The following is a 27,129-nucleotide window of genomic DNA, read 5'->3' as shown; positions in this document are numbered from 1 at the left end:
TGAAGATAAGTCAGGAATTGAACTTTCATTAGTAAAAACAGAGAAAAAGGCTTCGTTAAAATTGTTCGCGCATTCACTGTTGTTGACTGCATCGCCACGCGCATTTAATACACTAATCGTGCGCATCTCCTGAGGTTTCATAATCTGCCAAAATTTACGAGCGCTGGTTGCGAGCATTTTAGGTAGCTTATCGTGAAAGAACGAATGCTTGGCGTTACGAATAGCCCTAAGATAATTATCTTCAGCGGCATAATATTTTTTCCATGCAGTCAGGAGTTCAGATTGTTTGGCTGATCGAAAAAGACGTTTCTTCTTGTTCTTTAGTTTTTGAAGTGCATTGGTAAACCATGGTTTATTGCGGTTTGCGGTGAACGTGATTTTCGGAATAAACCCCTCGACAAGAGTGGCTAATTTATCTTTAAATATGTCTCAGTTTTCATTAATAGGGCGTGTGCGGCTTACTCTCTCGAATTCAGGAAGGTAATCGGCTAATTCGTTATTTATCGCGCTGTAATTGCCTTTGTCGTAAAGACTTAGTGACTTAGTAAAGACTTAGTGACTAAGTCTCGTCTCACAGGTTGAAACGAAAAAGTTGCGTGGATTACCTTGTGATCACTGATCGCGCCAGATACGTTATTAAGGATAAGCTCTCTGGATAACTAGCTATAGTATTAGATCTAAAATGCTGGAATTGCTCTCCGTAACGCGCGTCGGTTGTGATAGAAGTTGGGTTAGGTTGCAATTAAGGCAGAGGTCTACAAAGTCTCTGGCGGGCTCACTGCCCACAGCTGACGGGACGCTACTATTCCAGTCTATTTGAGGAAAATTGAAGTCACCAAAAAGGAGTATCTCTGCTCGTGAGTACTGTTTGCTAAGCTCACTCAGGTTATTGTTAAGTTTGTATGTGAAATCTGGGACACTATTAGGAGGCCTATAGCAAACGCCTATAAGGACGGTATGAGGGCAAGCACGGCAAACGATCCAAAGAATTTCAAGCTCGGAAGATTCGGTCCTGGCCACCGAGCACGATAACTGTTGGTGCACGGCGATCAGAACACCGCCTCCCCGCGCGCCCGCACGGTCCAAACCGGCTAAGCAATCTAGTACTTCTGCGTCGGTTATATCCTTTGTTAGCCATGTCTCAGATCACCATTACATTACTGTTGGGCGATAAAACAAGCTCAGAAAAATCGTCGCGCTTAGGAAAAAAACTACGTGCGTTGGCAAAGACTACAGCAAGTGACAGGTTAGACTGAGGCGTGGCGGTGTGCCGGGTGGATTTACGCCGAGGTAACCGCTATGATGCTTCCCTGACAGTTTGTGATTGCTCGTCGTAGACATAGCGCTTGTGACCCATTAGCAGTGTTTTGTAGTTTATGGAGAAAGGCAGCGATTTAGCTTTAGCGAAGGCAATCAGATGCCGGCAGATGTTTTGGACAGGACGAGAAAAGTCTTCACCAACGCTGAAAGTGGTTCCCTTAAATTTCCGTCCGTTAGAAAGAATCACTTCTTTTGTTTTACGGAAGCCCCGCCACGGTGGTCTAGTGGTTATGGCGCTCGACTGCTGACCAGAAGGTCGCGGGATCGAATCCCGGCCGCGGCGGCTGCATTTTCGATGGAGGCGAAAATGTTTGAGGCCCGTGTACTTAGATTTAGGTGCACGTTAAAGAACCCCAGGTGGTCGAAATTTCCGGAGCCCTCCACTACGGCGTCTCTCATAATCATATCCTGGTTTTGGGATGTTAAACCCCAGATATTATTATTAATTTGTTTTACGGAAGGTGAACTTAGCTATTATGGGACGATGACGGTTAACATCCCTGAGGCGACCCAGGCGATGCGCGCGCTCAAGTTTTTTTGGTTCAGTTGATATACCCAGATGGTCACGGCAGTGGTTGATGGCAAGCTGTTCAACATGGGCAAACGGCTCTAACCCTGTTGATTCAGGAAGCCCATAAAAGATGAGATTATTGCGCCGAGAATGATTTTCAGCATCATCCGCGCGCGCTTCAATTTTGTGCAATTGGTCAGTCACGTGAGCGGTGCCTATTCTCAGCGCTTCCACGTCAGAACGCAAGGAAAGAATATTTTGATAGTGCCCTTCTAGATTAGTCATAAGTCTAGTGAGGTCTGTGATTGATTTATCTGTAGATAATAGATGAGACTTAAGGTCCTGCACCTGACTGATTAATTCCGTCTGACCGGCAGATAATTTCTGCAGTTCAGTTAGTACAGCATTAGAGGTAGGACCCGGGTTGCTCTCTACATCGCCCGACATCATCAACAAGGCACGAATCACACGAGAACACTCAAGTGCAACAAAAACGCAGCAGTGTGGTCTCGGCAGCTGAAACAGCAGGTAATTACTAGACTTCTTAGTAAAGAGACTAAGTTTACTAACCTGCATAATAAGAGTGAATAGATTAGCGATCTGCGTTGGTGCACAGCCGCCGAGCCCACAGAGCGCCACCGGCAATGGTAGCTCTTTTATAGTCGGCACAATCATTGATGACGATAGCGACAGCGTCGACCAGGTTTAATCGAAAACTAGGTAGTTGTCCGGCGGATCCAGGAGGATTGCAGATCTGTTGAATTCGGGAAAATCCAGCGGCTCCAAGTACGGTGCGGCTGATAACCCTTTGGCAAAAACCAGGAAGGTGTGGCAGGCAAACGCGCCACTTTCGCCGGAACAGGGTTGATACTGCAGCGCAGTGGTCAAAGAAGCCGGCAGAACAACGGAAAGCAGCATGCGCATAAATGCGAACTCAAACACCTGCATAATAAGAGTGAATGGATTAGCGGTCTGCGTTGGTGCACAGCCGCCGAGCCCACAGAGCGCCGCCGGCAATAGTAGCTCTGTTATAGTCGGCACAATCATCGATGACGATGGCGACAGCGTCAACCAGGTTTAATCGAAAACAAGGTAGTTGTCCGGCGGATCCAGGAGCATTGCAGATCTGTTGAATTCGGGAAAATCCAGCGGCTCCAAGTACAGTGCGGCTGATAACCCCGGCTGATAATTCATAAGCAATCTGAGTCTGCGCCTGTTTGTTCTTTCCTCTCCTGTTGTGTCACAGTTCGTTTTTTGCGCAGTTACACAATGGATCACTACCAACTCGTCCAACTTACCACTCTTCTGCAATTCATTTCTTGTACATCGGGCTCTTTTCCTTGTGTTAATTTTCCTGTTACTGATCCGGCCGTCCTGACTTCGCTCATCGCCGTGGGTGTTGTGAAGGCTCGTACGGCTTCTTGGCACATCAGACATGGCACGTGCCCAACCGAGCTTCAAGCTTTGTGCGGCTGGATGCAGCCGTCTCCAGGCCACTCAAGGCGGCTTTGCCGCATCTTGTGCTCAGAATGGTGGCGTCAGGTCGGGTACTACAAGGATTGCATGAGTGTATGTTGTAGTGTGAGGAGTGGTACGTCGACTCGCCAGTGCTGCAGAAATCGACTCCACCGACATTTGTGTGTCACCGCCGACCAAGCCACTGAGGCGCTCTGGAATATAGTCCGCCCGACGTTGCCTCCTCGTGAAAGGACTACCGCTAGGAATGGGCATGCTGTCACGTTGGGGGAAGTGCGTCTTCCGGACCGACATAGACAGGTTCTTGAGTTAGGCCCCAAGTTTGCTTTTGAGCCTCGTCTGTCGAATGTCGAAAAGGTCACGATATTTCCCGTCATGTACCTGAGTATGAAAAACAGCACTGTATTGGAGACTGCGTGGATGCCATACGTAGGACGCCAGGTCGGCCAGCGTCGACGTTTAACTGGAAAGCAATGGTAGATTTTTGGCTAACAATTAATTTAGATTACTTGTTTCTGACAAGGAGGGACAATTCGTTGTTTTACCGGAACGCATGTATAGCGAAAAGGCATTACAAGCTGTGCGAAAGAATTTCCTGACTGCGTCAATCAAGCCAACGGAACGGAAAAAGCATATCCACGTGGTGAATGATGATGAGTGGGGCGAAGCGAACTCGCGCTGCAGCACGGCGATGGCATTGGCGCGAGCGTGGTCCTTCTTGATGGAAGATATTGTGACTAGATTGTTTGAGAACCACAATCTGTTGCACACACCGCAACTATGGCCGAAACTGTCATCAAGGAAGTCCCGCCGGAAGCGCGCGTCGGCGCCTTCGGGCAGAGCCCGCCTGATGCGTTTTGCAGCCACTTCACGTGCTCGCACAGTCTCGGGCTCTGCCTGCCGGTGCGCGCGCTTTCTCGCCGCTTCCACGGTCCTTCACACTTTGAATATCCGATTCGCGCCGCAGCCGTGCAGCTTCGGCCTCGCGGGCTTGAACGGCGGGGTCTTCGCGCCGCCGCCGTGCAGCTTGTCGAGCAGCTTCGGCCTCGCGGGCTCGAATGGCGGGTTCTTCGCGCCGCAGCCGTGCAGCTTGTCGAGCAGCTTCGGCCTCGTGGGCTCGAACGGCGGGGTCTTCTCGCCGCAGCCCTGTAGCTTGTAGAGCAGCTTCGGCCTCGCGGGCTCAAACGGCGGGGTCTTCTCGCCGCAGCCGTGCAGCTTGTCGAGCAGCTTCGGCTTCGTGGGCTCGAATGGCGGAATCTGCTTCGCGGCGTCGACGTGCAGCTTCGGCCTCGCGGGCTCTCACCTCAGGATTCTGTCTGCGAGCGCGCGCTGCCGCCGCCTTCCGTGCCCTCCGTTCCGCAGCCTTGTCTTCTATCTGGCGACTCCGAACTGAAGAGGAAGCGCGCCAAGAGGGAGCCTCATGGCGCGTTACTTCTGAAATGTTGTCTTCGGGTGTCGTTGAAAACACGAGACGTAGTAAAGAAGAAAGAACGCTACCGACCACGCACGAGAGTGTCACTCGTCAACGTCGTCTTCTTCTTCTACTGCATACCAGAACGCGTGCAGTAAAGAAGGAATGCCACACAGGCGAACACGCACGAGAGTCTCACTCGTCAACGTCGTCTTCTTCTTCTACTGCATACCAGAACGCGCGCTTCTCACGAGTTAGAGGTGGCTACTACAACGCTACGAACAAACGGAGGATGGACACACCCACGGCATAAGGAGCTTCGCCTCTAAAAACAAGCTGTCGCCTTGTCGCTAGATTTGAACTTGCAGAAACTTGCACAGTCTGTAAAAAAAGGCGAACAAATTGCAGCTTGAAGTATTTTACACAGCAAAAACGCACAAGATTGGTATGACTTATCGCGCAATAATCGCGGAACGCGACACGTGGCAGCATTGTGTGTCTGGTTTTTTGCAGACTTGCCTATCGTCTCTCCTTATAGATGATCCATACATTATCTCAAACTCGGAAATGGTTGTGCAGTTCTTTCGTGATGACAACCCTGTGAATTGTGACGCCGTAAGCATTGATGTCGAGGACCTTTTTTATTCTCTCCCCCATAATCACCTTTTGACCGCAGTAAAGGAATGCCTTACATGTCATAACGATGAACTTGCCTTCATTGGTTTAAGTGGTATGTCAGTTGAATCTTTCACCGAACTTTTGTTTTTCTACCTGAGGTCTTTATTTACTTCCTTCAATGTTGAGACGTACCTGCAAAAGGAAGGTGTCTATGTGGTCGAGGGGGGCACCGGTTCTGAGATATTTTTCTAAGTAGAGTCGATCGGGCGCTCCAACCGGTTTTACAAGCATCCGTAATCAGGGTCTTTCGTTTTGTAGATGACTATATTGTTTTTAGGGGCGAAGCTCCTTAAGGCGGCACCTGTTCGTCCCTCGTAGTAGTGCGTAACTAGTCGTAACGCTAGTACCAGATCTTGACCTCCAAGGTGGTGCCGGTGGGAGATTTTTCCTGTGCGTTGTTGAACAATAAAAAATTCGCAGCGTGCGCGTTAACTAAAAGCCGAATTCTTCTGTCTCTCATTCCCCATTAGCAGCCATTTGCATGTTCCAGTAGGAAACGTTAGTAGAAGTAGAAGTGTAAGTGTTAGCTAAAAGCTGTTAGCTCTCATTCCCATTAGCAGCCATTGTTTACCTCCAAGGTAGTGCCTGGTAAGATTTCTCCTGTGCGTGATTAAACAATAAAAATTTTGTTCAAAACGCCGTTGATTGATGAAATAAACCAACGAAAGACGCCAGATGTTTTGTAAAAGCAAAACGAAAGAACGCCAGATGTTTCTAAAGCAAAACGAAAAGACGCCAGCTGCTTAACGAAAGACGCCAGATATTTTCTAAAGCAATGGTTTTCTAAACAATGAAAATTCACAGCGTACATGTAAAATTAAAGTGAGCTGCAAGTCGTCATAACTCATCGAACCTTTAGTATAAACGCGCCCGATCTCACGTCGGTGATGATGTACTGGGCAGAATTCACGGAAGATTCACGGTTTACCGATGAACCTCCGCAGCTTCGCCCACTCATCATCATTCACTCCGTGGATATGCTGTGATTTTTTTTTTCGTAAGGGAACTCAAGATATGTTGGCAGGTATTCTCAAGAGTTTTGAGCAGTTTGGTCTTGGCCTAAAGTTTACTTACGAATGCTTAAATGACCATTGCATCCAATATTTGGATCTACAGCTGCAGTTCTCACCCAAGCATGTATGTTGTTTCTACGCCCCTAGAAACGTGGGCCAAACGGGACGATGTCCAAATGTTAGACTTAGGGAACTTTAAAATTCTCTGAAAGGCCACTCTGGCCTTCATTTAGCAGCGCATTGTAAGAAATGTGGCTGCTCACCGCTCTTCAGTGACACTTCTGTGTTGTTCCGCCACAAAAATCAAAGAGCGTGTGAACTTGTTGAGGCCGCGCACATTCATAAGCGATCTGAGCCTTGCGTCAGTGTTTCCTCTGTTGCTTTACATGGAAAAGAGTTATGTTATCTTGGTCTTGTATGACGGGCGTGCTATGGTTTATGTGCCCTGGGTTTTTGTTGATATGGGTCCCCGTTGGCGTTTCCTCCTCTCCCTTTGCCCTTTCTTGCCTGTATCCTGTCATTTATATTGCCTTGTACTTGCAATAAAGCTTCAGTTGTTAGTCTGCGCCTGTTTGTGCCTTCCTCTCCTCTTGTGTCACCGTCCGTTTTTTGCGCAGTTACATAATGGATCACTACCAACTCGCCCAACTTACCACTCTTTTACTTACACTGACTCATACTCGCATGTATGCAGGAATGTTGCATTGACCACACAGTCATACTCACAGATCTCGAGTTTTAATCCCTGCGCCTTGACGGTGGCGTCGATACAACGTGTGACGCGAAAATAACAGCAACCCACGTCACTTTTTGCGCCTCGCGTCATACTCTTTGGCGACTCTCTATCCTTATGTACCTTATCACGCAAATAAAAGAGACATTTCTAACAAACGCCAGCGTGTGGAACCCAGAAAACTCGAACAATTCTGGTTATTCACTATCTTGTAAGAGCAAGTGTTCATGAAACGCAAGCAACGAATTCTATGCACATCACTTCAAAACTTTTGCCATAATTCACTTCAAGGAGAGAATAATGAGCTAGTTCATATCAGTGATGAATGGAAGGAACAATATTCAATCTCGTTCCCCACTTCCTTTCCATCGTAACCACGTGTTCGGTGATCCGTTTATCAGTTCTTTGTGTCACGTTATCCTCCTGGTACAACGCACCTAAAGGGGTCCTGAACAATTTTTCGAAGTAATCATTGAATGGTCTCAGTACCAGAGTTTACTGCCTTAGGAATTCATTACCGCAAAAATTTGTCGAATTCGTTCAGCGCAGGCGGAAACATGAGGATTTTTCGTGCGCTTTAAGCGCTTTCTTTCTGATCTCGTTCCGACGAGCGCTTGAAGCTACCCAGGGTGGTGTAGCACGGGGGAAGTTATGTCAGCTCATGTGATGGCCTTGAGTACGCGTGATGAAACGCGATCGCTCTGTCCCATTGGGATTCCTGCTGCGCGAGTGTGGCTCACTGTGTAATATTTCAGACTATTGAGTGCGGCACCGGCACTTCTCTATATAGTATCACGCAATGTTGCCACAACGTTGAAGCAACATTCTCAATGTGGCGGCACCGCTGTGTCAATATTTGGTGCTACTAGGGTGGGCAGCACCCTGCGGCAAGAAGCGTATGTGATCCAAACGTCGCCTATGGCCAATGGCAGCTGTCTGCTGTATGACGACATACAGCAGGCGCCCCGCTCATCTAAGGGAGCGAGGACGGGCCTCTGTATGATGAGAGAGCGCTTGAAAAATTTGCAACTTCGCACTCCGCTTATAAAAGCTCCTTGCCACGCACAAAAGCAAGATTTGGTTGAGCTCTTCAGAGCAACGCGTGCTTTCCGCAAGATGTTTTTTCTCACTTAGCCTGAGGAGTGGTTCATAATACTTTTAATGTTGTTCCCTTTACTTCTATGTATAAATTGCCACTGCGAACGTTAGGACAGTTTAGAAGGCCCATTCGGTACTCTCTGCAAGCTCGTCAAGGTGCTTCTACAGGAATACTGTGATACGGACTCGCTGCTCGCTGACGGCGCATTATGCGCAAGGCAACATTTTCCTGGTTTCTTAGAGCACTTAATTTCTTGGACGATGATATGCAGGCCTTGGGTAGTTGCTGTTACGTGCAGTTGTTCCTATGGACCTGCATGGCGTCCCTTTTAATATCGTAATGCCTTCAGTACGATAACCTCACATGGTTCCTTATGCATTCGGCTAAGACGACTCGAAGGTGAAAGCCATCATTTGTGGCTATTCTACCGTGCACTTGATGTCACACAAACGCCGCGAGTGCCGCGAAAACAAAGTGAACGAGCAGCTCTCGCGGTGCCGTTGTATTTGCACTTTCTATTGTTTAGTCAGGCGAACGCCGCTGTTTTATTTATTTAGTCAACCGCACGCCGCAAAGACGAAGGGAACGCAAAACTTCTGCTCGAGGTCATGCTCACGCCGCGTTTTCTTTCGAGGTCGTGTTGCTTGAGAAATGTAAAGCTTCGCCTTAATAAATGACATCCACAGTAATCAAAGCTTGTAAACTATATTTGATGTGATCGCATGAATTAAGAAGTCTGAAGAGGCTAAGTCACAGTAGTTCTCGTGTTATTTCTCTGCATTTTTTTTTCTACGCAGATGTCCGCCGCCCCCTGGCAGTGAAGATCCTCATGATAAACCAGGCACACGCTACTGGCCGCACTGTTGTAGCAAGAAGCGATGAAAGATACCAGGAAATTGTCTCTTCAATTAAAATATTCCCAGAAAGTATCGCAATATATGAAATCAGAACATCTCTAAATGAGACTGAAATTCCTCCAAACTTCGCTCCTCAGCCACCAAATTAATTGACGTTGCACCAACTCGGGGTCTTCAGCGTAAATTAGCAACGCTGAGTAAGCCTTATGATGACTTTGACAAAGACATGAAGAGAACATTGAATAGTACGGTAGATGTCGGTATATCGGCTCAAGAAGAGCAGCCGCACAACTTGTGTGCGTGCAGTTGGATCAAGTACACTACGTTCCACACGATGTAATAAAATACGAAGAGTATTATCACTACCACACAAAGAAGGTACAAGCGCATTAGTGATATAGTTTTTACGTATGCAGATACATGTTGGCAAGGCCAGTGATGTGATTAAGCTAATTTTCACACTTGTGGTATAATAATAATAATTTCTCGGGTTCCATGCCCAAAACGACGACATTGTTAGTGGGTGTAATCCACAGCAAAGGAGTAGCAGCCACAACAACAACGAAGTGGGAAAAAAGAGAAGAATGTCGTGCAGTACTGGCTGACACTCGCCGTCCAGTTCCTTACGAATAAAACTCTCTTACAAACCTCGTAACAATAGGATATGAGGCACGCCATAGTGGGAGATTCCGGATTAATTTCGACGGACTGGGGTTCTTTAAGGTGCACCTAAATATTAGCAAACGAGTGGTATTTGCATTTTGCCCCCATCGAAATGCGGCCACTGTGGTCGGGAATCGAACACGCGCCCTCGCGCTTAGCAGCGTAACACAGAAGTGAAAGAGAAATTTACTAGTGAAATCGACCCGCGCTCCATATATCGTTAGCTGCAGCAAACATACCGTGTCCAACGCTTGCTGGCGCTGGCGTCAGTCGAAGCGAGTCGAGGCCACGCGGCAGAGCGTTCGAGTTAAGCGTGCTGGCGGCTGTACGTCCGTCAATTGAGCAGAAAAAAATGTGACTTTTACCGAGCGAGTGATGACGTCACACAATGACGCCACCATCTGATGTAATAAGTACGTGTGCAGCAACGACGTCATCAACTGATACCCTCAATTGGTTGACGGTGGGCCGATTCCACGTGAGGTGCAGAAAGCTTTAGGGGTGTACGTGTTTCGACACGTCAGTTGAGTGTAGCAGCTGCGTTCGCATGGTCGTGCCTAGCAAGTACTGGTTGACTGTGTGTTGTGAGAACACCCGAGGAGCAGCGCGCTTATGCATTCAGCAGATACGGGAGTGCGTTCCTCCTCAGCTCCGCTGGTTACCCACCTTCAAAGAATGGAATGGCTCTAACGTTTCCTCGTTCCATACATGAAGTGCCACTTCAGCTAATACAGCGTTTTCCAAGTCAGTCTCTAACCGAGGTGGTCATACTGTCATTTTTTCTCGGCAATAAATAGGACGAGCAACCCAATCATGTATATTAAAATCGCGTACGGAAACGCCAGCCGTGCTGCAAAGGCGTTTTTCCTCCCAATATACAGGATATTCTTTTAAGAGCGGGGCTGTTTAAAGTCGGTGTTACACCCTGTGGAGAGCAACGCACCTCCTTGCACGTATATGCCACAGAAACCCGCAAACGCCACTACTCACCTCCGGTGAGTAGTGGCGTTTGCTAAACTAAAAGGCTAAACTAAAAGGCTCTCTATAACAAGTCTAGCGAGTTTGTGCCAAGAAGCTCCTAGCCGGTGAGTGCCGCATTAAAGGGACACTAAAGAGCAAACTGATTTTTCTCATGGTAGTAAAGTACTCTTTGACGATACCAAAGACACCACGCTTGCTGCGAGAAGACGCTTACAAAGCGAGAAAACGCGCAAAAACAAAATGTGGGTGGCGACGCCCCCTTGAAGTTTCCGCAGCATTCGTCGTGACGTCACATGTTTTGACGGCGCCTACTAGGGATTACGTAGTTCCTAATCGGTAAAAATGAAGTACATTGTCCTCCGAGGGCGCCATAGGCGCAACATACCAACTTCGGGGTAAATTTGCTGAGCCAATGACGCCAAAATACGATAAATACGCATTCAAATCCGTGACGTCACGCGCGGATATTTCGGCGCGAAATTTAAAAATGAAACTGTGAACGATTTTCTCCTCTATTAGTAAACCTACGATGTCGAAATTCACGACATTACAGTTGTCAGAGCACAAGTTATCGATCTAAATCGATTCATTGTTTCTCTTTAGTGTCCCTTTAGTTGTGCAAGCCCCACTACTAAACCTCCGGTCCACTAAACGTTATGAATTCATAAAGTTTGAAGCAGCTTTACTGACATAACGTCCCGAAGAGTGGTTAAACAGCGCAGATAATGGCAAAATCACTATAGAGCAAACTGTTTAAACAGTCTTCGCGAAGTTCGCGATGTCAGTGAAGCTGCTTCATATTTTTAATTAATGCAGATTTTTTAAAATAAAATGCTATGGTAGTAATACTGCTGTCGCCTTCACGCAATTCTACGTTCACGCGGAGTTAATTTACCACGCCTAAAGTGACAATGAAATGGCTAATTAACAAACACTATTTAACTTTTTAACCTTTTACTGCGGGTTGTCGCGAATTCGCGAGATACCAAAATACGCCGACCAAACAAGTCACAAAACGCGTGCTGCCTTCACCGCCGGCTGTCACGTATTCGTGGCGAACGGAGGAAACAACTTTATTGAGTAGTAGGGAAGGAGGGAAAGGGAGCCAGGACATGGGGAAATGCTAGGTCGGGGCCCAAGGGGCCGCGGCTGTCGCCGTCCATTCCGCCAGCCTGGACTGAGTGGCTTGCTCTGGACATCGCAACGTTTTTTCCCACTCTTCGGGTGAGGGGGGGCAGTTGCAGGCGCTCTTTAGGGGGCGGGTGGCGGTTGCATCCCCATAGAATGTGGTCCTGTCCCGCCTGAGCTAGGCCGCAATACGTACACGACGAGACGCTGTCATCCCTCAGGATGGCGGCCAGTCTCCTGGGGCTGAGCACACTGCGCGTTTGAACTCTGCGCAAGGCCACGGCCTGGTGTCTTTTTAGGCCTCCACATGGAGGAGGATAGATTTGTCGCTCCTCTCTTTGTCGACGGAGGCGATCTCCATAACTTGTTGATGCCTCTTCAGGGTTTGCCGGATGAAGCTGCACCTCTGCCCGGTTTGTATTTGCGCGGGCTGCGAGGTGGGCAGCTTCGTTGCCGGGGTTTTCCTCGTGGCTGGGGACCCAGAGAAGCCTAATGCTCACCGCTGTCTCTTGGAGCTTTTTTTTTTGCCGCGGTTTCGCTCACTTGTCCTGACCTAAAGCTTCTAATCGCTGACATGGAGTCAGACACGATGAAGAGCGTCCCTTCGATAGCCGTTGCCATGGCGATGGCGGCCTCCTCCGCCTCCAGGACAGACGTAGCTGTGATTTCCTCGGTGCTCAGGATTCTTCCCGTTCCGTCCACAGCAGCTATCGCGTATTTGTCGTGTCCTATAGGGCAGGCGTCCACATACGCGGCCGGTTTGTCTGCCAGAGTCTTCCATAGGGACTCAGCGCGCGCTCGTCGGCATTCTTTGTTGTGCTCTCCCATGTTCTTTGGCAGTGGTTGAATTATCAGTTTGTTCCAAATCACTTTTACTATTTTCACTCTTTTTGTGGTCCCTGTGAGGGGCGGAAGATTCATCAGTTGCAAGATGTCATGCCCTTGTTGCGTGCATGACAAGCCTCCACTACTGCGCAGCTCGTTGCGCTTTAATGATTTCGCCGACGGTGTTTTGAAGGCCTAATTGCATCATTCTTTCGTTGCTCGCCCATGTAGGGAGTCCGGTGGCCACTCTGTAGACTGAACGCAATAGAGAGTCTATCTTTGCGATGTCCGTCTTTCGTAGCTGAAGGAAAGGGCAAGTGTATGCGATCCTACAAACAAAGTATGCCTGTATTAGCTTGCATGCTTCTTTCTCTTTGAGTCCGAACTTGCGGCCAGTAATGCGTCGCAGCAGCAGGCCCGTGACCTGGCGAGATGTGCTTTCCAGTCTTTCCAATGTTTCTTTGCAACTGTTCTTCTCTTCTAGGAAGAGTCCCAATACCCTGATGGTCTGGACCTGGGGTACTACTTCACTGTTGACTATGATTTGTAGTGCACTTCTGACTGCCGGTGTTGTTTTGCCAGCAATAAACAGTTCTGACTTGGCGGAGGTGCATTTTAGTCCATTGCCGTCCACATAGGCTTGTACAGTGTTGGCCGCTTCTTGCAGTGCTCCTCTGACGGCTTCGGCATTGCCTTGCCTTGTCCAAATAGTCACATCGTCCGCGTAGATGGCATGGCGGATGAGCGAGATCTTGTCAAGTTCTTTGGGTAGATTCCTCATTGCACAGTTGAAAAGAAATGGGGATAGTACAGCACCTTGGGGCGTACCTCTAGCGCCAAGATTGAGCAGGGGGCTGTTGATGCCTCCGATGCTGAAAGTGGCAGTCCGGTCCCTAAGAAATGCGATAATGTACTTGTGCGCTCGTGCCCCAACGTTCATATTCGATAGGTTTCTGAGTATGGCCTCGTGTTTGACGTTATCGAACGCCCTGTGCACGTCGAGCCCGAGTATTGTGCGTACTGCTCCTGGAATGCCTGCGTCCACCACGTCCCTTTTTAGCAACCACATAATATCTTGCGTGGACATAGCTTGCCGAAAGCCAAACAGGGTGGGCGGAAATAGCTGGTGTTCATCAACATGCTTGATGAGGCGTGTTAGAACCACGTGTTCTAGTGCTTTGCCCAGGCACGACGTAAGCGACATTGGACGTAGATTCTCAAGTTGCAGATTTTCCCTGGTTTTGGAATGAAGACTACGGCGGCTTCTTTCCACGTCTGTGGAAGTTCACCGGTGCGCCAAACATGATTGAATAGGTCGGTTAAGTTTTTTATCGACTGGTCGTCGAGGTTGCGCAGCATTTTATTAGTAATGCCGTCCGGCCCAGCCGCCGAGGTGGTTTTTAGATCGGCGAGCGCAGCTCTGACCTCAGCCTCGGTGATATCAACATCTATGTTCTCATTTGCTTCGCCACTGTATTCTGCGTACGCAAGATCATCTGTTTCCGTATTAAAATAGCGGCTAGTGAGCACTTGTATGATCTCTTGATCTGACGCCGGATGCATCCAGGGAAGCTGGCTGACCTTTTTGGCAGTTGCCCCTTTGCTGTTCTCGGGATCCAGCAAATGACGAAACAAGAACCAGGGGTTCTTCGAGCCGAGCTGACCGTTTAGCCTGTTGCACAGCTGGATCCACTGAGCCGAACGTAACTCTTGGGAGTATTTTTGTACTTCCGTTTCAGCTTGAGCCAGGACTAGTTTAAGTTGACGGTCATGTTTGCGCTTCAGCCATTCCGCTTGGAGAGTTTGCTGGTTTTCCAAAAGTGTGATCAGCTTAGCGTCAGGTCTGGGGCCATCCTCTTCGGCGAGCGCGTCGGTCGTGAACTCTTCGGCGTCCTGGAGGAGCTGCGTTGTCCATTCGTTTAAGTCTTCAATTTTTGTGAGAGCCTGATGGTTCCGTTTGAATCGAAAAAGGTCCCACTTGGTATGTTTGATATGTTTCTTCTTTTTACTGTATCCCGCCGCAGGTATTCTGATGTCCAGGACATAGTGATCACTGCTCAAATTGAGTCCTGTGTTGGACCATGTCGCTCCCTCCACTTGTCGGACAAAGGTCAGATCGGGAGTGGTGTTTCGTGTCACGCTGTTGCCAATTCTTGTCGGCTGTGAAGGATCTGTGAGCAGGGTCAAGCCGTGGTTGTTGGCCACATTTGCTATCGAGACGCCCTTCTTGGTGTTACGGGGGTAGCCCCACATGGTATGACTTGCATTAAAGTCTCCCAGAATGACAACCTGGGCTTCTCCTGCCTCTTTCCTCACTTTTCGCATGATTGTTGGGAAGGGGATAGTACTGCATCTTGGCGGGCTATATACGTCATTTATGCTTTCTGTTCTTGGACATGAGTTGAACAAATGTGTAGTGCAGATTTTCTATTTCCAAGTCGATTTGCATTGCAGCAATGTTACGATGTACTGCAATGGCTGTTCTTACGTTCGATTTGTTGCTTGTCGGGAGCTCATTAAAGCTGGTATAGCCGGTAATTTTGACAGCCGATTCTGTTTCTTGTAATGCGATGACATCGACCTTAGGGTTGAGGTCCGTCATTGCGAACTTTGGCATGCGAACTTTGGCAAACGAATTTGGCAAACGATCTGCAGTTCCACTGAATTATTCTAACTTGTTCTGCCATCATTTTTGTGGTATACTGTGGACCTGGCGTCGGCCGCACCGTTGGGAATGCCGCGTCCGTTTTGAGGTCCCCCTGTTTGATTTGCAGACGCGATGACTAGAGGTAGCGAGGTTGACAGTGTCTCTATGTTGTTGCCTAATGTGGGTATCATGTTGCGTATTTCGTTTTTGAGCATGTCGTGGAACGTCTTCAGCGTTTCTTGCATTGCACACTGCATAACGTTGAATCTTTCGTCCATGCTTTTCGCCAGGCTTGATATTGTTTGTTCTACTGTTTCGACTCGTTGTTTGAGATCGCTTGCTGGTTCTTCGGCGGGTTCACTCTCGTCGATTATTTTTCTTTTAGGATTACGTGCATGATCTACCTCCATACTTGACTCCGCGTTCCTGTGTACGTATGCGGCCGTTTCTCTAGGTGCAAGCGTTAGCCGAGCGGGCGTGGGAATTTCCAGCGCTCGAATCTTATTGTTAGCAGCTTCTAATTGTTTTTTGAGCTCCTTAACTTCTGCAACTAACCCCCTCACCGTTTCGCTGACTGCTCCGCCAGGGTCCGATCGGGTAGTCCCTTGGCCTTGGCTGGTCCCGTGGCCATGGCTGGTGTAGTGACCATGTGCTGCAGCCCTTCCTCTGTTGGACGAGTGCTCTCTGGAGCCTGAGGGAGCCTGCTGAAGCACTGTTGTGATTTCTTGACGGGCTTGCGACGCCTCCGTCAGTGGAGTGCCTCGTACCGCGTCCCTGTAACCCGTGCTCTGCGACTTCGGCTGGGTAGCCGAAGTGACGCGGGTTGTATTCTCCTGGTCACCGCCTTGTTGTTGACCGATGACGACGGTCGTGCCCTTGGTCCCTGTGCTGTTCTTGCTGTTGTTGTTATGCTGCTGTACTTGAGAATAGTACTTGAACTTGCAGTTCCTGCCACCGGTGGGGTGCCCACACTTGCACACTATGCACCGAGCTAGGCATGTGGGCTTGGTACCCCACTCCGGCGTTGCATGTGTCTCATCTTCACATCTCTTGCATCTTGCCTGTCTTTGTTGAGGACACACATCCGTTCGATGGCCTACTTTCCGACAGTTGTAACAGGCTTCGATGCGATCCAGGAAAGGGTATAGGACATACGTGGCGCCCCAGTATCTTACGTAGACCGGCCGGTCGGCACCGGCAAATATCGTCACAATATGCCTGGACTTCCCCAGGCGCCGAGCTCCGACGATATCGATGCCCTTATTTCTGGCACGTAGTTCATTCAAGATAGCTGCATCATCTTCGTCAGAACAAGCGTGATACAGTATCCCTTTGGTGGAGTTCTCAGGCGCCGGAGCGTAAGCAAAAACTTGGATTTTTTGTTGGCCGATTTTGACGACTTGTAATTTTATGTACCTCCCTGCCCTATCCAGGGACGGGGTGCTGATCAGCGCCGTATTGTTCGTAGGGTGTAACCGGAGCTGGTTTTCGGCGACGACTTCCGTGGGGCTCACCTGCGCCGCAGCGCAGACTGCCTTAAAAAGTTCTGTCGCACCGTGGTGTAGCAGACTGGCTGCTGTTTGTGGTCGGATGATGACCTTGTAATCCGCCGGCGGAAGCTTCGGTAGTGGTTTACGTTTAGGGAGCGGTGGCGGCCTGGCGCGGAATCGAGGTCTCCCCCTCTCACGATGCTCGGAGTCGGCAGTGGTGCTCCCGGTCTGCTTCCTGTCTGTATCGGCTCGGGGCTGTTGGCGCGCGCACCAGCGCTGCGCCTCCAACGTGGTCCAGCTCCCGCTTAGATACTCTTTTTCGGTGATTGTCTGGCCCTCCACGACCACCTCCATCACTCAAATAGGGCGGATGGAGGAGGGGGGGGGAGATATATCACACACCTAGCGGCACCTCTTAGACGGTGCGCCAGCAGTGCCGGTGCGATGTATGAGCAGGAACAAGCAGATTAGGCCTAGGGCACTGCGGCCTGTTCACCGCTGTACAGCATCGAAGTCACCCTGTCACCACCCAACGACGACACAGCGACGTTCTCAGATACTTCGGCAGCACGTTGCACGTATCACGAGGACGGTCCCACGATAAAAAGAAACCGTTACACAGGCACCATGCCGGTCTCCACACACTCGCGTCAAACCGCCAGCCAACCACGAGTGAGCCATCCGTGGCGAACGTAGCTTTCATGGATGGATGGATGGATGCTATGAGCGTCCCCTTTATAACGGGGCGGTGACAAGTGTGCCACCAGGCTCGAAAAAAAAACCTTTACTCTTTTTTTAGCGTTGGCCTAGTGTCTTTACTTCAATTAAAACTATTTTACTCCAGAAGAAAAAAAACCTTAGGTTTTCAGCTCCGTTCTGTGCCCTTTACGGCAGAATGTCCTTATTTTTTTCCCATTATTTATTTTTGTCCTTTCTCTCTAGTTTTCTGCCACCAATACTCTAACCGTCTCTTACTTATTTCAATCGCGGGTGTGTTCAGCTTTCCATTGTCTCTAAAACCCAAGGCGTTATGTAGGCTCGTGCCCAAACGTACACCTGGGTGGATGTCTCCACAATCAATCAGAACATGCTCCGCCGTTTCCTGATCTTCCCCGCAGCACGTGCATTGTTCTTCTTTACTGAATCTCGCTTTATAACTACCCGTTCTAAGGCAACCCGATCTCGCTTCAAACAGTAAAGCGCTTCCCATTGAATTGTCGTAAAATGCCTCCCTCCTTATTTCATTTTTGCCCTTTCGGTAGTTACTCAAAGCCGGTTTTTTCTCCATAGCTGCCATCCAGTAAATCCTCTCCGCCTCTCTGACTTTTCGTTTAACGCTCTTTGTTTACATACTGCTTACACTACCAGCCGTATATTTACTAGTGAGCCTCCTAGTTCTTTTTCTCCACTGGGTGTCCACGCTCTTCCTATACATGTAACGGAACACCTTCTCTGCCCATCTACTCTCCTTCATATTCCTTAGCCTTTCTTCGAACCTTATTTTGCTCTGAGCCTCCCTCGCCTCAAAACTTGCCCATCCCATATCGCCCTTTACAGCCTCATTTGTCGTCTTCCCGTGAGCACCCAACGCGAGGCGTCCCACAGTCCTTTGATTTATATCCATTCCCGATTGCACATCTGCCCTCATGCACACCACTGAGTTCCCAAAAGTAAGCCCCGGAACCACTACACCTTCCCACAGACTTCGAAGCACCTCGTACCTATTGTATCCCCACAATGCTCTGTGCTTCATTATTGCAGCATTCCTCTTTCCTTTTGCTGCTGAGACTTTTTCCTGTACCTCCATGTACCTGTCACCCTCATTTATCCATACTCCGAGGTACTTGTATTCGCTCACCCTCGGTATTTCTTGGCCCTGTATTGACATTGCCTGATCACAAAGATCATTGAATACCATCAATCCACATTTTGTTACACTAAATCCTAGTCCTAGAGCTTCCCCTTCCCTTCCGCATATATCCGCCAGCTGCTGTATATCCTCTCGACTGTCAGCAAATAAGACAATATCGTCAGCATAAAATAATCCTGGAAGCTTCTGCTCAATCATCACGCCGCCTTGTTTGTGTGACAGATTAAAACCAATGTTGCTACCTTCTAGCGCTTTTTCCATATTCACCATGTACAGCATGAATAACAGCGGGGACAAAGGACATCCCTGTCTCAGCCCCTTGCTAATCTCAACGTTCTCTTTGCTACTCATTCCTTCCCATTCCATGCAAACTGTATTTTCTCGGTATATCTCCCTCAAAAGCTGTATACAGTCGTCGCCTATGCCCATTCCTTTCAATATATCCCACAAAATTTCCTGATTAACGTTGTCGTACGCCGCAGTGATGTCTAGAAAAGCCATGTACAAGGGCCTATTTTCTATTTTAGATATCTCTATACACTGAGTGAGAACAAACAGGTTATCGTCTAACCGCCTGTCGACTCGAAATCCATTCTGGAGTTGTCCCAAAATATCGTTGTGTTCTGCCCACTTTTCTATTTTTATTTTTACTGCTTGCATCGCCAACCTGTATAGTACCGATGTAATGGTTAGTGGTCTATACGAGCGAATGTTACCCTTTTCTCCCTTGCCTTTATAGATTAAGTTCATTCTACCTTTTCGCCAACTATCCGGTATTTGCCTGTCCTCTAGGCATTTTTCTACAGCTTTCAGCAGTGCTTCTTTAGTGCTATTTCCTAGTTCGTTAATGAGGCTGACGGGAATCCCATCTAAACCCGCGGCAGTGCGCTTTGGAATTTTTCCTTCAGCCTTTTTCCAATTGAAATTCTCCAGCACTAGCTCTTCCTCGGTTGCTCTCTCCGCCACACTTTTACTCACCGGGGAAATCCCCTGGACGCTCTTTTTAAACGAATCGGCTGTTACATTTCGAATGTAACCTAGCGCTTCGTACCCTTCCAATTGATTTCCTCCTTTATCGAGAATATGTTGTTGCGTTGTGACAGACTTCCTACCTAGCGCCTTTATGTGGCTCCAAAATATCCTAGGTGCGGCCTCCTTTTTTTCGTGAATCTCTGTCACCCAGCGTTCACTTTCGCCTTTAATTTTTGCCTCGACCAATTTCTGTACAATGAATTTTTTCTCTAGATATATTTCCCATATTTCGTTGACTTCGTCCTGCGGTCGCTTGTCCTTTTTTGCCCTTCTATGATTCCATGATGCTTCACGCCGCTTCTCGATCGCTTCCCGGATTTCCTTGTTCCACCAACTTTTTGGCTTCCTCTTTCCTTTCCAGCAAATAGTTTTCTTCTCTCTCCCTATCTCTTTCGTCATTAGATCTAATAGCTCACTGTACTCCCAGTCCTTGCCTGGTATTTTGCCTACTTCTGTCATTGCCTACTTTGTTTGTCATTTAAATACGAGGTGCTAGACTTTGATTCTATGTTCTCATTTCCAGTTTTATATCCCATTTGTAATGTTATTCGTTTATGATCACTACCCAAGCTTCTAATCCCTTCCTCTTCTGTTCTCATTTCTCTCAGCTTGTGATAAATTCCTTCAGACATGAGACAATAATCAATACTTGACTGTTTGTTTCCGACTTCCCACGTGATCCGGCCGTCACATTTAGGCCCCGTGTTAACTATCTTCAGACTATGTTGCTCGCAGAGATCTAGTAATAGCTTCCCATTGGTGTCTGAATATCCGTCAAGGTCGTGTATGTGGGCATTCATGTCCCCTAGAAGGATGATTTCGGCCCCATTACCAAATTCCTTAATATCCTCACTCATGCAATCCACTATCTCCTGATTCTTTTCTCTGCAGTTATTTCCCGTCCACAAGTAGGCAACCCCTAGCCACGTTTTCTTTCCACCTACTATGCCCAAAACCCAGAGGTGCTCTGAACACGTCTGTTTCACTCTAACCCATTTGGCGCCGCGATAAATTAGCATTCTTACACCCCACCTTTCCTTTCTGATATGATCCTGTTGCACCCTTCCCAAACATAATTTTCAATATGTGGTGGCTCTTCCAAGTCTCTAAGGTGTGTTTCTGTAACCGCATAAACGCCTATCTGTTCTTTGTTTAACTGCTCCTCAATCTCTAACCATTTTGCCTTTTTTCTGCCACCCTGCATGTTTATGTAACTAATTGCGACACGCGCCTTATCCCTTTTTCTTTTACCTTTTTTATGGTTTTTCCCAATACTACCTGTCAAAGAGTCCTGGTTGTTTTCCCTGTTACTATCTACCCCGGACTCTGAAGGGCCCGCGTGCCCCCCAAAAAAGCTACTGCGCGTCCTGCCAGCCGCCAGCCCACCTCATGACCAAGCCTCTTATCGAAGTGAATTCTGTCTCTTTGGAAACCGCCCCACCTGTGCACCTCCCTGTTTATATCCACTACCTCGAAACCCTTCTCTCGACTAATTCGCCATACTTCTTTGTTTGCGTCGACAACCGCTCTTTGCAAGTTGATATTGCGCACTGGTACTTCCGGTATTGTGCATACTACAATTTGCACCTGGGGGGACACGGTGCGCATGTTATCGACCCCTTTCACCAAGGTCGTCGCTAGTCCTGACGATTCTTCATTCAACACGTCATTTAGCCCTGCCGCAATTACCACGAGGTTACGTCTGTGAGCTTTAGATGCGAGTTTTTCACTCGCTTGCCTCATGACTGTCCCCAGCGTATGTCCTGGGAATGTCCCTATCGAGGCTCTCTTATCTCCTTTCACCTTTTCTTTGATTGCCTCTGCGCATCGGGCTAAGTTTGAGTCACCGGCAATAATGACCCGCTCAGACATTCCTTCTGTATCCTGCATCTGGCTGCTGTCTGGGTGACTAGCGTGAGTCACGGCTGCGGCTTTGTTCCCTCCCTCCCTCAAAACTACGTCTCGGAAGGTGGGCCCTGTGACCACTGCACCTGTATTTGCCATGCCTCCTGTTCCCTTCGCCTATCCCGCACGGGGGGTCGTCGCCCTAATCCTTCCACCGTCACCTGCGTCTTCTTTGTTCCCTTTGACGACCTTCGATAAGCCCTCCTCGGCTGACCGGAGCCTTTCTCCCATGGCCTTCGTCTTTTCTCTCTCTGTCGCCAATGCATTCTCCAGCTCTGCGATTTTCGCCATGAGCCCACTCTGGACAGCCATCATGTTCTCCATTTTCTCCTCGAATTCGCATTGTCTGCACTTGGCGTCAGCTTCTTCTGCCTTCTCGTCCGCACAAACTTCCATCTTCCAACCTACCCCGCACCCTGAACATTTTACGGTCTTTTTGACCATCGCTAGATCTGTTCACTGATACACACGTATTAGAAAACTGTCACAAATAATCACGGCGTACTAAATACACTACCCTAAGTCAAAAGGAACCACAAAATCAATGAACACGCTACACTTCAAGGCACTTGTGCGTGCACGTGCTCAGTCTACGCGCGGACCTCAGCCACGTGGTGGCAGAAAAAAAACACACTAGAAAGTAATACACAAAACATATACAAAGTAATGAAAAATATACAAACTAATAAACCCAATCAGGCTTTACGCTAACGCCTTATAGAAAGCTACAGACAGAGGCAAGCTCAAATCATGCAAATACACTTATCTGTCGCTGTCGTTCCGGAGCTCTCGAAAAACACGTCCATCCTGCCTGACAGCCACCTGACGGGTGGCTGTCACTAGCGCCATCTCGTGTCGGGTATTCAAAACTGCAACCCAGTTGCCGGAGAGCGCGAATCTCGTTGTTGTTGTTGTTGTATCCTCTGCCACATGGCTCATATCCACTCCGCTGGATTGGCCAATATGGAGATAGAGATGGAGATCATGTACTGCTGGCTCTCACCCACTCAGGTGGATTGGCCAAGAGTCGGGTAGCTTAGAAAAAATATTTAAATACTAGAAGTGAGAATAATGTTTTACTTTGTATAACAAAAAGATTTTCTACAAGGTAATTTTGCGAGAATAATAATTTTAAAAAGGAAAAACGTGGGTGGAATTAATTCTTAACAAATAAGAAATAAATGAATATAGAAAAGAATCTTGCTGTATTTTGCTTTTGGTTAACTATGGAACTGTGTTTATTGTGTAAATCTCTTTGATTGTTCTATGAAATCTTGCATGGCCTCGCATACTTTCCCGCTGCTGTGCCCAAGGGTAAGTGCACCTAGAGATAATAAATTTGTGGTTGTCAACTCTAATTCCATGATGCGTAACGGCGTTTCTAGAGATGTCTTTCGTAAAGTAGAAAGGAATTGTGACAGCTCTCACGTCTTCGTTGTTTTCTGTCGTGACCAGGCGCTGGCCTGACTGGTACAAGTTCCATCGCCTATAAAATTTTGTTGGTCTATATGCATCCTAGAGGTCGCACACGAAATGTTACGTTGTTTAAAAAGTATGTTTTTTCTTGAACGATCCTCGCTTCTGCGGTATGTTATTCTCGACATGCGGAACTTGATTCCGTCAGTGGTGATTTCTGGTATGACGGGGATGCTTTCGCGATGTGGTGCCGGTCATTTGTGAGGCAAGCTTTTCTAGTGTAAAGGCCAGGCTCGATGCCAACTTGCTTCAAAATATCAAATGTGCTTTTGTTGTCATTATTCAAACAACACATAGCGTCATACAAAGCCAATTTGAAAATTTGCAGGCTCACATACGTTTCCTTGAGAAGTCCGACGTTGCGCGTCCACCTGGTGAGAAGTTTATGACTTTTATGATTAGAAATGATGGGTTTACAATCCTATTAGAGCATTATTACATGTTCGCACTTGATATATTTGTTAAATATTTAACAAAATACTTCATATCAAGCTAATTTTATGATGCGCACAAAACTGGCGCTTTCAGTTTCGGTTTCGTAGACGATGGGTGGTCTAACATTCCTGCTAGTATCTTTTGAAAGAGACTGAGTACACAAAAACTTTATGCAGCAAAATTATCGGCGATACATCGCGCGTTTAAGATAACCGAAAACCAAAAAATGACATTTTGAAAAAAAATTCACTTTTTCCTCTTGGCCTCATACGTTATAAGTGAAACGTTCACAAAGAAGAACTTAGCGGCCTCATATTGCATTTTTTTCATGTTTTGTTAAATAGTCTGCAATGAGTATACTCAAGTGTGAGTCCTTGGCACAAAATTCATTTTTATGGTCACAGAAAGCTTAACGAGTTCTTTTTTGTATCATTTTCAGGAAGACATTTTTGGCAAAGCAGCAAGATTTGCTCACTCACTGCTTGTGTCAACCATAATGCTTGGCTTTATTTTCAATGTGGTAATTATGCATAAGCTATAAAGTGGGGAATTAAAGATGAAGAACTTTAAGTTGCAGATGGCACAAGCTGGCATGGATATATTGTAAACATAGATGTACTAATTATGCATAATAGAAGTATTGGTACATTGTAGTCATGTGATAACGAGGACAAGTTCCCAAGCATAATTGCAGAAATTTGCGTTAGTTTTCAGATACCTGTGAGTAAATATGTGCAGCAATATGTGAAGGCAGCGTTGCCATTTTGTGGGCATTGCTGAATGCTTTTATAAATCGTGGTAAACGGATCTACAATCAATTTTAGACTTTTCTGCAGGAAACTCAACTGTATGTTCATGTGCGACGTTCATAGTACAAACTGTTCATAGTACAAACTAATGCAATAACAAAACTTCAACATCCATGCCTATCTGCATGGTTGCATATTTCTGAAACGTAAAGCTAGCCTTAGTGTACAAATTTAGTTGCCTGCATGAGTAGGCTGACACTAAGTTCCTTGTGCATCCGATTTCTATGGATTGTGCTTAGATACTGGCGTTGTGAAGTGCACATGTCAATAGGCAATATGAGGAGGTTTTACACACTACTTTCATGTTGCTTTACTGTGTGAATTATGTAGTGATTGGGCTGTACTGTATATGTTGTTCCACGTGTTCAGTATTGGGTACAGGTTTTGTGTACAAAGATGGAAATATACACATGCTTACACTGACATGAGAACTGCTACTGTTTTGATTCCAATAAAATAGTGCAAACAATGTTTCTCGTATCATTTGAGGTATGACTATTTGTCGTGCATACAAATGGAAGAAATGAACTTCTCCATGCAAAGCAAATTGGTGAAACCCTGCTCACTCAATGTATCGGCTTGTGCTTGATTACCAAACTAGTAGAACCGATGATTTACACATTAGAACACATTGTTTAAGATAAATAGGGTGATTCCACGTAAGATCGAACAAACGATGGCTGGTCGACCTCTTAAGTTTGTTTCAAAATTTTATATATCATTGCCTGATCAGTGGAAAGAAGAGACCCGCAATTTCTTTACCGCCAAAAATTTTTTCGAAGCACAGGAAATCAATAATGAAGAAAAGGTGGAGTGGAGTGCGTATCCGCTCTGCTGTTTTGGCCGACTTTCGCTATGAATTGCACAAACTATATTAAAGTTAGGTATCTGGAATTTCTTTACTAAATATATGCATGTTATTGCTTTTCCTCAGGAATTTTTAGTTTTTATCTGTAGTGTAGATGTTTTCATAAAAACCTCGAAATTGGTCCAGAAAACATCGTGGTTTCGGGACGTTTAACCCCAGTTATTATTACTATGGTCCAGAAAACGTCATTTTCTTTACTTTGAAGGTCTTTATCTAAAAAACTTATAGCAGAGCGACAAAAATTCCGCGTTACGTTCTTCGCATGCTTATCTACCAAACTGCCAAATCCTATATTTATATAACTTTTCAGTAAACAGATATGATCGGGCTAAATTCACGAAAACACCGAACAACGAAAATTCTGGCGACAATTAAAAAACAACATTTAACTTTGTCCACTTATTCTCCTGGACATCAGCTTTCACAATCATAGAAAACATGTTGCATAATGTCGTTGCACTAATAGTTACGGCCCCTCCAATGAGACCCTTAGGCAAGAATTGGCAATTCCGACAAGTGTATAAAATGAAGGCAGGAGTGAATTTCTTTTTATTAAAAGGCCAGAAAGTACCGAAAAAGGTGTCGCCGGCACTGAAGACGTTAATTTTGAAATTATTTGGTCACTGCAGCGGCCACAAGCGCGGAGCTACCGAGCAGGTGCGTGCGCACCCGGGATGCTCGTTGTAAGAGACGGCTCAGTGAGAGCTCGTTTTCGCGTCCTCAGACCGATTGTGTTCGAAACAGCAACACCTCTCGGGTGACTTGAACGCACGTTTGGACGGTCTTTGGACTATTCCTATGGGGTCGAGCAATGCTTGACTATAGCCTGCTGAGACACAGGGTTATATATCTTATGTGTATTACACTGTTAAATATACTATAGCCAACGCTGGAACCACAAATGGCATTGTTCCGACAAGTATTTTTTCCGAAGCAGTTTGACGCACTGGCGCGGTTCTGTGGTAGAATATTCGAGTGCCACGCATGTCCGGGGTAAATTTCAACGCGCACCGTGATTTTAAATGTGAAGCATTGCTTCGCCAACCAAAAGCATTTGGAACATTTCCATCTGCAGTAAAACCTCGGTGATACGATCACGGCTCGCACGAATTTCGGGGTGATACGACTCTTTCAGTGGTACCGGCCTAGGCCCATTAGCCTGCAATGTATTGGAGTACGGTTGTTGCGAATCGATTTGCGCCCCGTGACGTTTGATAGGAACTCACGCTAGCGCACAGGTAAGAACAGGTGCTGTCCGCGCTGTCGCGGGAGACGCGGCAGTCACGCGCGGGCGCGTGCATGCGCGCTGCGCGACCATGAACGGTGCGTCGTTGCCTCCGAGGTAGCGCACGCGAATCTTGGATCCCTTTATGAGCCTTCGCGTTTAGGTTACAGATGACGTTGACGTCGCGCGTTTTTTTTCCCCGACGCGTTGACTCGTGCTACTGTGCTCGAGGCAGCAGCGTCTTTGTGCTGCGTTAACAGGGGCCTACCACGTCGATGCAAGCCATGTCCTCGCAATCAATCTTTCTATGAAACAAGACTGAAACTTATGTTGCGGGTCCGTCATGAAGTCCCAAGAAACGTGGACGAAAACCCCAAGAGACGAAGCGGAGGGTCTTGGCGAAAGAGTTTGGCCTCTATCTATCATGATCGTGTGTAAAGCGCTTCTTAATTCACTTTCGGTGCAATACTCTGTTGTCATGCAGAAAAGCGTAGTAACATTAGGAAGCGCTACTAGCGGTCACTGGGCGCAACACATCTGGTTCATTAGTTACACACACGCGCATGCACCGTATATTTACGAGTACAAATATGATCGTTGACGTCTAAAACTTTTACTGGCAATCATTCAGAGCTGCTCATGACGTCGCTGCGGTCCTGAGAAACACTAAATCAAAA

The 27,129-nt window shown here is 47.3% G+C and overlaps 1 protein-coding gene across 1 annotated transcript; it reads right to left on the bottom strand.

Annotated features, from left to right (window-relative positions):
- Positions 1-1,297: 1,297 nt before the first annotated feature.
- Positions 1,298-2,884, bottom strand: LOC119400808 (uncharacterized). Its single transcript, XM_037667747.2, has 3 exons — positions 2,774-2,884; positions 1,782-2,401; positions 1,298-1,526 (listed from the first exon to the last, which is right to left on the bottom strand). Exons 1-3 carry the CDS (start codon positions 2,876-2,878, stop codon positions 1,298-1,300), a joined length of 954 nt encoding a protein of 317 aa, XP_037523675.1. The 5' UTR covers positions 2,879-2,884.
- Between the last annotated feature and the right edge of the window lie 24,245 nt (positions 2,885-27,129).

The sequence above is a fragment of the Rhipicephalus sanguineus genome, chromosome 7 (assembly GCF_013339695.2).
Source record: "Rhipicephalus sanguineus isolate Rsan-2018 chromosome 7, BIME_Rsan_1.4, whole genome shotgun sequence".
Classification (NCBI taxonomy): Eukaryota; Metazoa; Arthropoda; class Arachnida; order Ixodida; family Ixodidae; genus Rhipicephalus; species Rhipicephalus sanguineus.
This window is presented reverse-complemented; position numbering and strand designations above follow the sequence as displayed.

What these genes read in the sequence shown, in the direction of transcription:
- LOC119400808 (XM_037667747.2), bottom strand. Translation starts at nt 2,878, where the DNA reads ATGATTGTGCCGACTATAACAGAGCTACTATTGCCGGCGGCGCTCTGT. An exon ending in CATTCACTCTTATTATGCAG is followed by an intron (nt 2,402 to 2,773) that starts GTGTTTGAGTTC and finishes CTTATTATGCAG; the next exon opens with GTTAGTAAACTTAGTCTCTT. An exon ending in CCCATAATAGCTAAGTTCAC is followed by an intron (nt 1,527 to 1,781) that starts CTTCCGTAAAAC and finishes ACCGTGGCGGGG; the next exon opens with CTTCCGTAAAACAAAAGAAG.